Raw genomic sequence first — 17,753 nt, forward strand, 5'->3', positions numbered from 1 at the left:
TATTCACAGCAGATTCTTAACTTCATATTTGGTCCCAGTCGAGCAACTTTTCAGTGTTTCCTGAGTTACTGTCCCTTCAAGGTCTCTAGCAGAATCTCTCTTCACATTTGATCTGAGGCTCAGCTATGTCTGCTCTCTGCTCTTCTCAAAGTGACCAAGAAGTTTCACTCACAATGCAAGTGCAGGCTCTTCAGTCCTGCTTTGCTCTCCCTCCACCCACATCCTTCACTAACAACCTTCCCCTGCAGCAGCATGCGCAGATGTTTTGAAGCTGATTTCTGCCTAACCCTAAGTGCTGTCTGCTTGCAGCCTTCTTAGATGTACAGCCCCTAGGTTTTTAAGAAACAGAATACACGTTGACCTACAGTAACTATGAAGAAAGAAAACAAAAAATAACGTATCACAGAATGCAACATCACCGTTTTAAGTACATGACAACAGTAGGTGAGGGGCAGGGATTATAAAGGCAGGCACAGTGACAAAGAAGATACCTGAACCTATTGTTGCTAAGACATCATTTTCCTGTGCTTCACTCTGCACTGTGCTCTGCTAAACATACTGGATTTCCTTTGCAAGCAGAGAGTAATTAAAAAACAAAAAAGGCCAAATATGCACCCTAAAGGAGAATATTAAAGAAAACCAAAACAACAAAAACCAACATCTATGAAAATATGCATGCTGGAAGAAATACTGGACATCGATCAATTTCTTGCAAGTTTAGTAGTCACCTATAAAAGTAAAAGGTGTGAAGACAGCAAAAGGGTTCCAGGTCCTTCTACATGCAATCCAGAAACCCAGAATTTTCCCAGCTCATCAAAACAATTGCCTATAAATTAAACATAGTGAAACTATGCCTAAATTAAACATAGTGAAACTGAGTACATTAATGCCATGTAGCACAGGACTACTCAAAATATCCAAAATGTATCTAGGATGCAAGGAAAATCATTCTTATTACTCATAACTTCTTGTGATAGAAGTTAATTTTAGTTAATTTCTTCTAGTAATTACAAAAATGAGTACAATCAATTGTTTACAATTCAAATACAACATATTTTGCCAAAATATCAAGAAGTGTCAACAAAGACTCTTTGTCACCAAATTAAACATATTCAGTCTTTCCCACGTGCCAGTTTACTAACTCCTGACAATACAGGTACTTTTCACCAGAGGGAAGTGATGGGCCTAGGTTAAACAGCAATGAAGAGAAGCATATTTCAATGTAGAAGATCATTCCCTAAGAATATTTACACAGTTCCAAAATACATCTCTGTATTATTAAACCAATTTAGAACTGAGATTACTAACTAATCTCTGAAAAAGCATTAAGAGAAATAATTTATTCACATGCAGAAAACAAACCAAAGACATTTACAAGGCATCCTGACTAGCAACTATAAATTAAATAATAATGAAAGCAAGTTCTGTATTGTAGTTCCAGTATAATATATATCAAGGCACAATAAAAATAAGACTGCCTTCTGCCATAGTTAATTATCCAGAATTGATTCAAGTTAATATGACAGTAACTATCAGAAGATGTAGCTTCCTCAGTGCTACACAGGAAAAAAAAGTTGCCATTACCAAAGTCATGAATAGTAGGGGCTGCATTCAATTTGAGATTAACATGTAAACATAGCTGTTCACATGTTTTCTAGATACATTAATTCCTACATTTTAGTCAACAGTGTTGTAGCCAATACAGTTAGTTTAATCTGCAGGGCTGCTCAGCTGGCCATTCTACCTGAGCCAAATCACTCCTTTTGCTCCACTGACTACTAACTGGATCTCCCATGACTGTGATGGAAGTTCAGATATACACATAAAACCGTCTCATTTTGGACACATCACTGTGAATTCTGTAACCTGAAGCTGAATCCTATCCACACGTGCAAGTTACACATTTATATCCAACTAACCAGCGACTTCACAAGTACTGTCCTCTCTGGGCAAAGAGTCTATATCCATAGCTTGTCTAATGCTGTAAGCATTTCAAAATTTGCATGTTACTCTTCAACGTGTATGGGGGAGGTTTCCACATGTAGTCCGACCCTTCCCCAAAAATCTCTAGAAACAAATGTCAAAACTAACACAATTGAGAACAGAGTATTTAGTACAAAGGTGGAGACATTTTTTTTTTAATATCCTGCATAGCAATAGTTTTCTTAAGAGGACCCACTCATAGGCTATTCCCTCCAGATTTGTAGGTACTTGTACGAATCCATGCAAGGTGTTATAAGGCTCTCCTTACAGAGCATTCCCATGTCATCTTGAAACTGTTACCAAATTTAATCTTATGGTAAAGTTAGTTCAGTGAATATCCTGAAACTCAAACTAGATTGTGCTTAAATACTTTGAATATTGAAAAATCATTCTATGAATATTCAAAAATAGAAAAAATCATTATTGTGAAATCAACAGCACAGCTCTGAGAGAATATGGGGCATGAGTATTACATGTGCATCCTTTTTTCCTGCCAGGAAAAAGAAAGCATAATAAGCATTGAGTCCAAGAAAAAGGTTCTTCTGAATAGTTCATGCTTCTGAACCACCACACTGCCAAAGACATGGCAGAATTAAAACACAGGAATAGTCAAAAACAGGCCAGATTTGTACACCAATTTAGCAACCTGTTTTTGATCGTGCATCAGACCTCTCAGAGAAAGACACATTTGAACCTCTTAAGAGAAGCTCTTTCCTCATCCATGTTAGTCAGAAGCTGGCTCACATGCTCTGAATTTTATTCCCTTCCAAAACAGGAAGGAACCAGAGGTTTAAGAGATTTCTTACAGGTTATCAAGAGATTTTTAAAAGTTTGTCTTTCAAGGTAGCTGACAAATTTAAAACACAAGGCCAACAAGCTCAAAAACAAATAAAAGAAAAAGAGCTTCTGATTCCCCTAATTTAAAAAAAAGCACCACTTCTTACATTTTCAAGAAAAATTCAAGACATTTCCATTGCAGCTAAAGAAAGATGAAGCAAAGCAGACGTCCTGAATCAGAGAATATGCCTATTACTCACTTGGATGTGGGTCACTTTAAAGTTAACAGCCTGGACATTGAGAAAAATCTGTAGTTCAGCATGGATTCTTCATTAGTTTTCTTGATGCCCATTGGGTAACCAGACAGAACTCAACAGGACATTCTACTTCTGGTCATTCCTGGATATTCTGGTCAAGCTTCACTTCTGTTGTGAAGGAAATAACAATAATACCAAAGATCCAGGGCCCTTGCTTGTGCTACATCTTCTTCAGGATCATTTGGTTTTATTCTTAGACCAAATTTTAAAGACTACATACAGCAGCTACCCATCTTAATACATTTTCTATACAGATATAAAAATCTTCAGCTGAAAACTCTGCAGCACCAAAAAGAGAAATAAAAAACCCAACTCTGTACCAAGCTTCCAGTTGTCATTATTTCCAAAGCTACTACTCAGACTACATATCTTCTGCAGACAAAATTGCTGATTTGAATATCAACTATTGTTAGCCAATTAATTTATTAAGCATTCCATGTGGAGCCCAACTAAAATTAAGTGTCATTATAAAGACAGTGTCAGTAACTCCTCTCTGCATTTAGTTATACCTGAAAAGAAGCTGTACTCCTGAAAAGAGGTATCTTTAGAAAGGAAAACTGGACTTGCAATGTCTTACTTGAATAAAAGATTTGGTTTTGCTTTATTTTAAGAGAATTTATATTTCTGATCATTATTCTAATGCAGTAACATCTAGTACCAGTTTGCTTTAAAACACCACATCTTTTTTCTGATAAAAATTCTTCACTTATGAAGAATTATGGGAACCTACTAATCCTAATGATGAAATCAAAAGATTTCAAGAATGCATCTAAAAGTCATTCTGCTACTCAAATTAGCTCCAAAAAGAGAATAAACTCATTTTTAACAAACTTACAATACCTATTAAGAATTATATTTAATTCCTAAACTAAGAGAGGAACATGGAAGTTGTTTCAGACTAGATAGAAAGATTAGACTTTTTTTTTGTTTTAATAAATCACTGCTAGAAACACGACTTTGTCCAGAACCCAGTCATCTTCAACTACACAGCTTCTGTGCTAGCTATCAAAATCATACATGAAAGAGAACTATTGCTTTCCAGATACTGAAAAGTATGGGTGAGATTACTGAATACTTTATTTAGTCACATGTAATCAAGCAATAAGTACCAGCTAAAGTTTGAGTGTGAATTCACTTCTGAATTCATGTGTAGAATTACTGTGCTGGCATCAAAGCTTTCTATTTATTTAGTGTAAATTTATCTCTACAGATATAAATAAAAATAGCAAATCATAAAGCAACAGACATAAAAGTCTTTGATCAGATTATTAAATTATAAATGCCAGCCTACAAAATCAAACAGTCTGCTTGTAGATTTTAAAGAATCCTAGTTTGCATACCCATGAACAAAATGTAGTCTTATACTGTTCCCTGGAGCTCGCTCACGTCTCTTAGAAGCTGCACTTTTTCTTTTTTCTTTGCATTGCTCTTTAAGTTGAGGTAGATCTTCTTTGTAAACCTTTAAGAGAAAGCATATTTCAAAATTAAAAGACTCATCAGAAAAACATGTTTCTGAGAATTCAGCTGCTGCTATCATTCGGGAAAATGTTATCCTGACATAACTGAAAAACCCTCTAATACCTGTAGCTGGTGACTATATAGTGCAACTTGGTTTTAAATTGTTTTCTAGGATTACCTGTGTTGGAACCCTGGCAAAGTTCTGATCATATTTTTTCTCTTTATTAATATTAATCAACATCTTGCTTTTAATTATTAATTAATAATTTTATTTTAATAACCATGATCTTTTGAATGCATCAGGTAAAAAAAATTCTAAAGGTTTTGGTCAGTTCCTGTGCAGTCTCCCCAGTTTTGAGATTACAACAATCTTCATAAATGACCAACTTAAATCCTAGGAAGTTTCCAACTACCATTAACACTAAAATCTTTACCTGTCGACGATAGGTGATCTGAGTCTCTTGTTCAATTTCAGAGTCCAGCTCTGGAACATCAGACTGATCTGAGTCTGATTCATCACTATTAGAATCAACCAGACTCTCTGTCACCAAGAGAACAGAAATAAAGCATTAGGCAACCTAAATTACAAGCCAGAAAGTTTAAAGGAACTGCTTAAAATTTGTGATTTGATAATCAATGCTTTTGTTAACTACAACATAAACTGCTAATAATTGATAGGAACAACTCTGCTGCTACATAAGAAATAAGCCATAAATATGATAATTTGGGGTGTTGGAGTGAGTTAGTTTTTATTGACTAAAATTATTTCATCAGCTTTAATGTTAGGAGGAAAGGAAAAAAGAAGATAATGAAATTATCACTATAAAGCAGAAACTGAGATTTGCACAAAATTAACAAAGGGTCCAAGAAGAACCTTATGTTTAAGTGAGCCACTGATGCAAGTAGAAATTCTTCAGATAGGTTAGGGGGTAAGGAAAAAAATTATAGATGGGAAGAAAGAGGCAAAATTTTTTGTGACTGTAGAGAAAAAGGGTGGCCCTATGAAGTTTGACATGTAGGAAGAGCCCATTATTGTTTCCTTCTGCATATGTCACTGACAAGTTCACCACTGCATCTGTATTTATTTACCTGTTTGCTGGATCCACACTGATACATATTCATCCAATCTGAGCAATTAGATGGTGAAACAGCCTATTTTATTTTAACTCTATATTCTCATTTCCCCAAAGGATTCTCTAAGTTCCTTTAGGAATTTCTAAGGGAGGCACTCAGTTAACTGTTTTGATTCTAGGAAACTCATGAGAATAATTGTTTAATTAGTCACTAGTGGAAACATGACCTTCATTTTTTCCCAAACATTAAACATCTACATTCTGCTTTTAAAAAAATAAGAATCGGTTATAATACTTAAATTATAATCTAAATACCTCAAAACTTTAAACAAATTAGTATAAAACCATATTTTTCCAGTGAGACCTGAGCACCCAGCTGTTGTCAATTTAGTAAAGGATAATATGTACAGAATTCAGAAATTTGTATCTATGATTTGAACTTTTAAATTTTTCCACTGTAAAGGAAGCACAGCAGTGAAGGGTTTTTCATACCCCTGCTAGCCTGAACACACAGGTGAGATGGTTTGACCATTGGCCAAATTCCAGTGCACAGATTTTTTTTCATTTTCACCAAAGATCAATTAATGCCAAACCAGGACAACAGGGTAGTGACAAGTATTAGATGACTCTATCAGGTGCTTCAGGCACCTGCAAAGTTTAAAGAACAACAACTGTTTTAATTGTGCAGACTGACGATTTTGAATATTTATTTCAATACTGGCACCAAAAAAAATATACTTCTCTTTCAGCCTCCCTGCCTTCCACCCTTTTGTTGGTGTTTTTTTCAGTTAGTTGCTTACCTTGGGGTGCTATATGAAGAGTGTCCTTCAACTTGCGGTCGGGGACAAACTTCCACTGAAAGACAGAATGATCAGCTCCTCCAATGGAAACAACCCACTGGTGATCATGCGACCATCTGACGTTTGTCACGTGAGCAGAATGACCAAGGTATTTTTTAAACTTTGCTCCTAGAACAAGAATAGAAATCTCTCTCAATATTTGTGAAATACATGCTTCAGAAGCTCCTCAGAAAATCATATTAAGGAACCCATAGAAAAAGTAGTGTTCAATAAAGATATTCTAATTACTACTGGTATTTTAATCAATAACAACAACTTTTTGCAGCTTTCACAGATTTTAATATGCATATAAGATACATTTTTAAGTTTAGGTTCCAAAATATAACAACTTGATTAAGTTAAACACAACAGAAGTCAGATGATAATGCTGTATGAGGTGTACCAGAGATTTTTAGAACTTCACTGCATTAATTTTATTTTACTTTTTACAAACTAAGATTTTGACAATTATTACTTCTACTTAGAAAAAATACAGTTATTTCAATCATGTATATTTAGGTCTGTGAAAACACCCCCATATACATCCTTGTAGCACGGGTTCCCAATGTACAATCAGAGTGCTAAGCACTTGTAGCAATTCATCTCCTCCCACGTTTAGCAGTAGAACAGGTAGTAGTAGTACAGCTACATCCAGTTAATGTTTTCATGGCTACATAACCACCACACAATCATTGGATGAGTTACTGAAATGAACTTCCTAACACCACTCCATTATTAGTAATCTTTTTATACCAAAAAGGCTTCATTGTTTCAGAGTTGTTTGAAGAACTTCATTCTAGATACCATTCATGTTTAATGCTGGCTACAACTGCATGGATAGATCTTAGGATATGTCTTCAAGCTTTATGTACTTAAAAAAATGTCTTGGGTGTTGTTTTTAAAGACTGATAATCCCCCATGTTTTTAAACTCTTTTTGAAAAAAGTGATATTAAAAACCATTTCATTTTCTAGTCTTCTAATACATTTTTCTTGAATAGCCACACAATAGTCATAATTAAAAATATACATACAATTGAATTCAAAAGGCCCTACCTTTTCTTAGACATGGGTATCGAAACAGCTTTACTATTCCGTAATCATCAGCTGTAACCATAACTTGACCAATAAAATTCGCATCCACGGAATTTATATCATTTATATCTGAATATTTGGGCCAGATACCATTAACTTCAAGGCCAGAAACACAGGTCCATGATGCCCACTGAATGCCTTTCAATTCCTCCTTGTTTGTTACTTCTTTTCCACCTAAGCAAAAAATAAGAGGTATTTTTCAATATTCACTCATGCAATTTTAAAGAATGTGACATTTTAAAAAATTCTCTAAAACTCGAATCCAAGTGCAACAAAATTAAAAACTGACTTCTGATGTAGTATTACCTATTATGGCCAATAGTATCAGTAAGAAGACTTCTTAAGACTATATAACAGAAGATCATAGGTCTGGTACTTTATAGTTTTTATTATTTCTTGGTATCTGCTTGAGATTTTGTTATTTTTAAAATGTTTATCAAAAATACATGCAATTGTTTTAAGATAAATTTCATTAAAAAATCCGTTGCTGAATGATAGTAGAAACTTGGATTATTTAAAGCAAGAACTGAAGAACTCACATCTGGCCACTGAAAATTACTAAAACCACCAATTTTGCGCTTAGATCCTTGTTACATTATTTCACACCAGCTCTACTGTAATGAGATTGATCCAATCCCACAAGGTAAGAGCTGAGGAACTGAGTCAGACCAAAAGCGCACTAAATAAGTACTGTGAATTCTGGAAAGGCCAGAAGCCAAGGGCTGAAGCAATGCAAGAACGGTGCAAGTCAAGGCAAGAGCTGTGAGTCACACTGAACACACACCTGCAGAAGGTGAGCAGGACAACAATTCACTTCAATCACTAACCCACGTAAACAGTGATTAAAAATACTGGTTATATCCATAACTAAATCCTGTAGGTCTTGTGCCAGACAACTGTAAGTTCCTTAATTCACACTGGAATTTCAAGTGTTACACAATTTGATCATTATTTTGAAATATCCAGGAGATTCCTCTAATCTACTAACCTTTTCATAAACAAGGTTTCACAACCCCACATGCTAACATATGAAGAAACTCCAGGTTGAAAGCTGTCTATATAATTTCAAATTGCTTCTCCTGTGTCTATTTGTTACTGTCTAATTAAATTCTCACTATCTTTTCTTACATATCTTCCTTTGCATTCAGAATCAAAATTGTACATAGAAAGAACTAGATGCTTCAGCAGAGAGTCATTAAAAGCTCCTAGGATCTATGAATAATGTACAGTGCAAAGAATAAATCTTGTATAAGAATGAAGGGACAATATAAAAAGAAGCGACAATACACAGTTACCACAAATATAAATACTACAAAGATGAGTGGGAAGAATACAGAATATTGCGTAAAGAGTATAAGCAACAGACAGAAGTCGAGCCTTGTGATAAATACTGCTATTGGTATATTCTAATAAGGACTACTTAAACATCAAGCTTTAAGATAGTAATGTGTACATATGTCCTCTACAGAGGCGACTACCTTGACAGAAATTATTTCAAGACTGCGGGATACTTCAGTCAAGTTTTCAAGAAAATTGAAAACACTTGAAATAATGGTCTTGAAAACACTTGCAATAATGAGGTTGTCACAAAGTTCCTCACTGTAAAAGCTATTTTATGTTGAATTCCTCAGTCTGCTGCAAACATAGTTATAGAAAAGCAAATGCCTCTTCTGAGCTGCAAAGTACTGATTATTCCACACATTTTAAAAACCATTCAGTGCAATCAAATGATAATTCATTTAATATCCAAGCTCCATAAGAACAGATATTAAGCTATTGCAAAATTTAATTTAAATGCTGCATCTTAATTCTTCTAAGAAAAGTGGAGAAAAAAATTTATTTTTGAGAAACAAAACAAATCATAAGGCAGCATCTCTAGTATAAAAAGATGCATTGGAAAGAAGAGTAAACCTATAAGGACAAAAATATTTCAGTAACTTTGGCAGAAAAAGGCTGTAATTATTCACATACTGGCAAATACTTTCCTGAAATTACAAAAAACTTCCTCTATACCCCCCCGCTTTGAACCAGGATTTACATTTGGCTTTTTTTACAAAACCACTATTTGTTATTTCTGTTATAAGTAACAAATAACATGAAGGCAACTCAGAATCTTACCTGGCATTCTGTAAAAAAGTCTCTTTCCATTGCCATCATTGGTCTGTAAGTATTTACTGTCTGAAGACCAATCCATATGCGTGATGAAGCTTAAGGATCCAATACATTCCCCAACTTTCTTGTATCGCTGAACAACGCCATATATATCCACAGAGCTGTCATTGGAACCAACAGCTAGGAAATTCCCATCTGGAGAATATTTGAGTTCATGAATAGCTTCTTTCCTGTCTTTGATATGAACAACCTCAGTCATATCTCTGCAGTATGAAAGAAAGCATGTCATAAGTAGAGAAGAGCCTCATCACACTGTCAAGTTCCCAGTCTAAAAAATGAACAGGATTGTGAAATTGAACCTAACTATCCTACGTGCAAACACAACACTGTTGTTTTTAGAGTTGGTTAGGCCTTCATGGAAAAGGAAACAGTGACACAAGAAGGTGCTTCACTGGGCTGAGGGACAGTGAACAAATGGAACTGTTCAAACTGGGTCCACAAGAAAATTTCATCAGGTAGATTATGATATCTTTATTCACCAGGGAAGGAAACTTCACTGACATGAGACAAAAATCTCATTTCCCCTTTAAAACTGTGGGATCACAGCAGCACAAGGCAGTCCTGGTTTTGTATGCATGATGTGCTGACAGCAGAATTCCAACACATGAAAACAATTTCAGAAGTAATGAAAATATATTTCTCAGTAATTCAAGGATAATTCATAAATCTAAACTCTAAAGTAAAACATTTCCTAGAACACAGCCACTCTCTTCAAATAGACCAATATACTTTTCCAAATGGGTTGTTAAGGAACAACATGAACATATGTAGCACACATTTAAAAAACCTGAGCACCCTCCACAATTTAAAACAAAACCGCAAACGACCCCATGCATGGCCACAAGACTACCAAAATATCAATTCCATATCTTAAAAAAATATTAATAATGTATTTTTAGTAGTTTCGGAGCATACCTGACTCGAAGCACAGTGAAAGAGCCATCCTTCATTCCAAGAGCAAGATGGATCCCATCAGTGCTAACTGCGGCACAGCGAATGGGCTCCTCCATGTTGCACCGCGCAATCAGAGCATGGTCGATTAAACTCCAGATCCTACAATGAAGTAATTATTCCAAGTGTAAAATGGGTGTGCAGCTTTGTCAAAGGTAAGATGAAGCCCTCAATTTCTGCACAGTGCTGGACACGGCAGCATCCCTACTTTAAAGTAATTTTCCACAATGAAAATCTAAGACCTAAGTGTGAATTTTCACACAGCAAGAAATATGCTTATATTTTAAATGGTGGGAATATCTCTAGTGACAAAATGTGGGGACAGATTAATTTTGATTTTCTGAATATAAAAAATGATAGCATATTGCAATACATACGTTTAGACCACTCCTGCAAAAAGTCCACTATTTTGATAATCATTTTAGCCAGAAACATTCAGTAACAATTAAAGACTTTGATCAGTATAAACAACTTTTCCTATTAAAAAGTCATTGATAACTCCTTATAACTAATAATATTAAAATATGTAAGTTTTTATAACAACGTAGATTAAATCTATTATTTACAATCATATCTGGAATTTGAGAGTAATATTTCAATATTAATAATTGAATTACTGATTTGCTTAACTGTGTTACACTTCAGATGTACGTGTGTTACACTACATATATTTAACAAAAATGCCAACACATTTAACTTATAAGAAAGAAAAGGTGGTTTTGACCAAACAAATAGAGATGAACAAGAAGGGGGAGCAATTTGGTGTACTTTCTGAGAATTTATATTCTGTTTACAATGCATGGACTAGGTTTGATGAAATTCACATGTTAAAAATTAATTTGCATCACTTGGAAAAGTAAATATGGTAAGAGTAAAATGTGCAAGTTTTTATCACAGTTTTTTTTCATTGTAAGCTGTGCATGTTTAACATAACTCCCGAAAAGGTAAGACTTAAAGGATACTTGTCTCTGAGTGCTCAATGTTGGCCTAAATGAAATGTTTCCAAATTTCATATATGGGGGGTTTTGGGAAATATATTTGGGAAATATATAACTTCCACTGTATTTTATTACTGGAGAGCACTAATTTCCTGCAGAACTTCACTGTAGAAGTACATCAATGCCACATTTTACTAACTTTAAAATGTATACATTTCAATTAGGTTACCTAAGAAATGAGTTGATTGTATAAAATTGTATGCAGTTTAACAAAGAAACAAAATTTAACCTGACTGATCGATCATCGCTTCCAGTCATGGCCAGGGGTTTGGTAGGATGAACGGCCAAAGCCCACAGCTCTCCTTCACAGTGCCCCTGCATTATCAGGAAAGGCTTATTACGCTCATGCACCACAATTTCAAAAATTTCACTATCTTGTGTCCCAACGAGTATATGGTCTCCTCTCCAGCAAACACTCCTTACAGAGAGACCTGTAGAAGAGATCGTTATTGAGAGATACATCCTCAGAACTTGCAAAACAAAGGTAAAGCAAAAGAGAAAGCATAAAAGCAGGAAAATATCGAGACCTATCCATACCCCTTCTCTAATTCCTGGGTTTACCTCTTTCACTCTTTTTATCTATTTCATAGATAGTGGCATACTTGCCCTTGGAACGTAAACTCTTTTTGTGAGTACTTGGAGGAAATATATAGAGTATACCAAGAGGTAAGACAGTGGAGTAGCAGAAAATGCAGTTAAGAAAATGAGAGAGAGGACAGGTCATAAAGGCAATCCTCAGAGGTATATAAGAAAAAAAAAGAGTGAAGGGAAAAGAATCAGGAAACTCATTTTATTTAAGAAAAGATTTTTAAAAATCTGCTTTCTCTGTCATGGGCATTCAACAGGTCCAAAGTTCATGGTAAGAGTCTGTTACATCAGAACTAAAGGAGGCAAACTGCAGGTGAGAACACGTCTGAAAGAATGAAACGGAATGAAACAGCTTTCAGCTACACACATCACAACTGAGAGGCAGCAGCTGAGTAAATTTAAATTTAAAGCAGAGCCACTCTGCTGGGCATATTTCAAATTAGATGTATTCCCTCTTGTTGCAATACTTCACAGTTTTGGTGGGAATGCCATGTCAATTACAGCATAGAAAGACTTCACTGTAATCAGTTATGTATTGACCCTGAGTATTGCTATCTCATTGCTATCAGACATTCTAGCACATTTTCAAATTCTTGGCAAGATATTAGAATATAACAAAAGTGACTGGGGGTGAAGAAAACCAAATGCCAAAAAAAGCAATATTGTAAGTTACATTAGTGCTTCAGTACATGTTTGTATTCTTATCCTAAATCATTACAGCAACAATATCTGAAACATGTTATGCAAAATTTTAGCATGACATGAACAGTAACTGAAGTCATAGTTACAAGTAAGCAGTGTTCTAATTTCCACAAAACTATAGATAACATCCAAATAGTTTTATGGAAAATTTGGATAACTAGCAAGTGAAATTGTTGTACTCAATTGTTTTTACACTGCAGATCTCACTGTCTCAAGTTCTTTTAAAGCATTACTGTTCCTTGTTAAAAACTGCTGTGCTTTAGAAACAACGTGCATAAAAAAAATTAAATCTGTGTCTACATCCTCATCATATGTACTGTTTGTAAAAGTAACTATGACCTTCATACAAGGGAGCATGATCTACTCTATTTCTGCAAATAGTCCATAGTAACGTACATAAAACAAGGTTTTGGATTTTAAAGCCTTTTCTTGTTCAAAACACTGACAAATTTCCTTTCTTATTGGTAAAATGAAAGCAACAAACTTCTCTTTACCTTTATATCCCTGGTCTGTTTCCCTGAGATCAATCACAGTAATTGGTTTAAAATTCAAGTCCCACAAGCGAACACAGCCATCCCTGCCACCAGTGGCAAACCCCTCTTCACAGGCATTCATGCTGAAAATTCCTGCCTAAAGAGAGAAGAAAATCACTTTTAACAACATACACAGATTAGAGAAAACCAGCATGCAACTAATACAAGCTTCAAATACATGCAAGTCAGAAATGGAAACAAACTCAAAACAAGCAGAATTACCAACAAGTGATAAACAGTAAGAGAATTGCTGCAGGAATGCTTTCCTTCTGATGATGATCATCATAGTGATGCTGCTTCTTATCGCTAGATAGAGCTTAATTTCATATCCTCTTCCCTTAGGACCTGGTCCAACTCTAATCAATGTCAGCATGAAGATTTCCCATGATTTCTGTTATGCTTGGTTTAGGGCCTTTGTTGCTAGTACTCAGCTGCTATACAGCAAAAAAACCCCTGGGATTTTTTTTTTTACACCAAGGAAGATTGATTTAAAATTTAAGTCTAGAAATAAAACTTAAGAAAAACAATGATCATGCTACACCATTGAAAAATTAATATGAATTCTTATTTTAAAGGCGAACATCAGGAAACAAAACCACTTTCTTCAACTCACCTGATACATGTTTTATTCAGGATAACAAAGAGGCATGGATGATATATGTAGTATTAAAATAAAGATACTACAGCCACATAGCCACTATATTTGATTTAACAATACGTATCTAAATGGCATACATGCTATGAGGTTCTTTTTAATTATCTACACAATTCATTAGCCTTATGTTCAGAAATAACTCACACATTTCAGTAAGCAAATCTACTGAAAGGGCAATTTTAGCTGATAAGCCTATGAGAATTTTAAAAAATTGCTCTATATTTATTTAAAGTATGTAATATTCAGCTATGACAAAAGAAAACAAGAGAGTATTAGAAACAATCGAAGAGAAAATCTGTCTCTAACTCCTGTCCAAAAGAAATAGAACAGCCAATAATATACACATATCTTCTATAATATTGGTCTGAAATTTCAGTTTTGTAAAGAAGTAAAATTCCAACAGTTCTTTAGATAGAGTCCAGATTTTATAGTAATGAAGCACATTATTTGCAAAGATGAAAGCAATTTGTGAAGGAGAGATTGGCTTTTGGGGGAAAGAAAAGTTGCACACTCACAGAACAAATTAGGATACAGTGTGACTTGTGAGAATTCTGAGGTACTCATGACTATTATCTGCTACCAATATGTTTTTCTTCTTAAATTACAGCTAAGAAAAATATCATAATCAACTGCTCATAATGAAATATGGATTGCTTCTCTAGCATCAGGTAACAAGGATATAATTTTTCATGTTAAGAAAAAAGATATCTCTCAGCTTTCACAAAAAAAAGAAGCCTGCTAGAATGTCAAATGACAATCAAAACTGAAAGACCAGGGTGACAGAACTCAAATTTTCTGACATGTCATGTCCATTCTGAAGAAAGAGGCTTCCACAACAAGCCACAAGTTCAGGAGCAGTACTGTCTAAACAGAAATGTAGTGGAATTTTTAAATCATAAGCAGCTTAGAAGGCTAATTCTCATTATCTCTAACATCTTGAAAATCCTCTGTTTCTTTAGGAGCCTAGAGGTTTTTGAAAACACAGCACAAACTGTATTTGTTTTTCTCTATGTGTGTCTGTCTGTTTTACTGCATTAACCTTTCATATTGTGAGAAAAAGTCGTATGAGGAGCAGCTGAGGGAGCTGGGGTTGTTTAGCCTGGAGAAAAGGAGGCTCAGGGGAGACCCTATCACTATTTACAACTGACTGAAAGGAGGCTGTAGCCAGGTGGGGGTCAGTCTCTTCTTCCAGGTAACAATTGACAGGATGAGAGGAAATGGTCTCCAGTTGCACCAGAGGTTTAGATTGAATACTAGTAAAAATTTCTTCACTGAAAAGATTGCCAGGTATTGGAACAGGCTGCCCAGGGAAGTCCTAGAGGGATAATCCCAAGAAACGTTCAAAAAACAGGTGAATGTGGCACTTGTGGATAGGGTTTAGTGGTGAACACAGCAGTGCCAGGGTAACAGTCGGACTCTAATCCTGGAAGCGTTTTCCAACCTTAATGATTCCATGATTCTAGGTGCCATGGAATAAATAAAAGTCTAGAGGAATTCCAGCTCATTTTGTAGCATGTGCTGAACTCTGTCCAAGTTTAAGTCTTTTAGAGCTCTTTTTGGAATGCAATCTTGATAATAGAATTATTTTCTTTTCTCTAATTAACTCTTTCCAAAATCCATTATTTAATTAGTCAGTATTAAAAAAATAATCAGACATTTGGCAATGTGGGAGCTGGCAGAATGCTCTCAAGATGAGATCAAGTGGATCCAGCATTAATCTGTTTTCCATTCCACAGAATATCCTTATCTTGAAAAGGACATACTGGTTGTCAAGGAGATTTGGCAGATGTGCTTGCTCAATCTCTTGAAACGCAATGGGACACACACATTTCAGTCTTTGTGCCACTGGGATAACAGAACGAGATGAAAACTATAAAAATGTCCCTCATTAATAGGGACTGTAAGTATCTATGGAAAAAGCTGAGCTTTGCTACATTTCATATAATTGTTAGGCTCTAGGCTCACACTTTAAGGGAAAATTCTTTACTGGGGTAGCTTGGCCGGTAAATCCTTCCTTTTAAAAACTGACAAGATGGTTAATGGAAATCAACTTTGGAATCTTCATGCTTCTTTAATCCTTCAACCTGAAATTATCATTAACATAATTTGATTCTTGATGGTTAGAAACCCTCTAGCAGTAATGAGAGGCAAACAATTGTACTGACTTTCTTAGATCCAAATGAATGTGAGCTGCAAAGACTGTACTTCTGAATAAAAATAAAAGGTGTACATCAAAGACGTCTGTCTTATAACTTATGAAGATTGGCACACAGATTGCATTCTTCTTTTACAAATTCTTCATTTCACTTCCTAATGAACATGAAAATTCTGGAAATAACATCTCAAATCAACCAACATTTTCTCAGAATGCTGACTATTTCCTGTTTTTCCAGCATAACCAGCTGGTATCACATCTGTGTTCCTTCAAATTCGAAAAAAAATAGTTGAATGGGAGCAAATAAAAAAATAAGTGCCCAGACCAGAAATTATAGTTGAAAGCTGGAGAAGGACAAAAAGAATTTGACAGATGATCCCTCCTGCATGAATACTTAGCCATTCCTTGAATCCAACAAGTTCCAAATGAAGCAGTTTATGGTTTTCTACTGCTGCTGGACCTATCTTGCCCCCAACGGACAAAAATCAAGTGTCAGTTTATCTAAATGCTAAAGGTTTGCATAAAATCCACCACTCTAATTCTGGCTATGCAATTCCTAAAACACGTTGACTGCAGCTAACTATAATTAGGACCAAACTTGGAAGATCATATGGAAACTTCAGAAGTAACTGACTACTACTGAGCCACATGGAGAACAGAGACACTATACCAACACAAAACCAACTCCAGTGTCTCCTTTTTACTCCCAGATACACAACAGGACACAGAAATGTAAAGCATGTAAAGCAACACACATGTTGGACAACACTGAGACATTGTCTCTCCCAATATATACTGCACACTAAGGAAATGGATTGTAAACATTTAAGATAGGTGCCAGTGAGTTTACAGTGGAGAGACACTACTGTGAAATGTGATCTTCCTGTCTAACAAATCATCCCTAAAGCAGTTTTAAAATGTGCATATTACTATAAAAATTTTAATTAGTTGTCTATATCTTTCATTGACTGAAAGAAGTGGACAATTACCTTTGAAACCAATGACTAGTCTAAGCAGCAGGAGAAAATACTGCATGACTTAATGTGTTGGTACATGATACTAGCTTAAAACCATTCATTTAAGTTCATTATATTGTTTCCATCTATATTTAATTAGTATTCAGCCAACTGACATAGGCGTGCAATAGTTTTAACAGAGTGCCTGTTATTTAACCTCAGTTTCTGACATCAATCCACACAACTTTAATGTGTACCTCTGAAAGACTATCTGAAAATTAATTATTCATCTGCTGAGAAAGCGTCTTATGTACATTTACTATGAAAGGCAAAAGCATAGCACTCAAGAATCTTTAAAACTTACAGTGTTTTAACTAAGCATACAATTTTGCTTCAATATCCAAGTAACATCTTAATAGTCATGGAGTACCTTGAATTTAGAACATATAAAGTGATAAGTGGAAGATTCTATAATGTTCTTTACACAAACAAGACATCTATTA

The 17,753-nt window shown here is 35.0% G+C and overlaps 1 protein-coding gene across 2 annotated transcripts in view; it reads right to left on the reverse strand.

Annotated features, from left to right (window-relative positions):
* Positions 1-17,753, reverse strand: part of EML5 (EMAP like 5) — a 95,922-nt gene that overhangs the window by 49,055 nt on the left and 29,114 nt on the right. For both annotated transcript variants that reach the window (XM_066188631.1, XM_066188630.1), the window contains exons 6-13: positions 13,446-13,581; positions 11,891-12,092; positions 10,628-10,765; positions 9,659-9,915; positions 7,502-7,714; positions 6,409-6,576; positions 4,970-5,076; positions 4,418-4,536 (exon numbers count right to left, since the gene is read on the reverse strand). In XM_066188631.1, coding sequence (XP_066044728.1) covers positions 4,418-4,536; positions 4,970-5,076; positions 6,409-6,576; positions 7,502-7,714; positions 9,659-9,915; positions 10,628-10,765; positions 11,891-12,092; positions 13,446-13,581 — 1,340 coding nt within the window. The remainder of the gene's footprint in view (positions 1-4,417; positions 4,537-4,969; positions 5,077-6,408; positions 6,577-7,501; positions 7,715-9,658; positions 9,916-10,627; positions 10,766-11,890; positions 12,093-13,445; positions 13,582-17,753) is intronic.

Source organism: Chamaea fasciata, unplaced genomic scaffold, assembly GCF_029207755.1.
Source record: "Chamaea fasciata isolate MVZ Bird 193981 ecotype frontalis unplaced genomic scaffold, bChaFas1.0.hap1 SCAF_7, whole genome shotgun sequence".
NCBI lineage: Eukaryota > Metazoa > Chordata > Aves > Passeriformes > Sylviidae > Chamaea > Chamaea fasciata.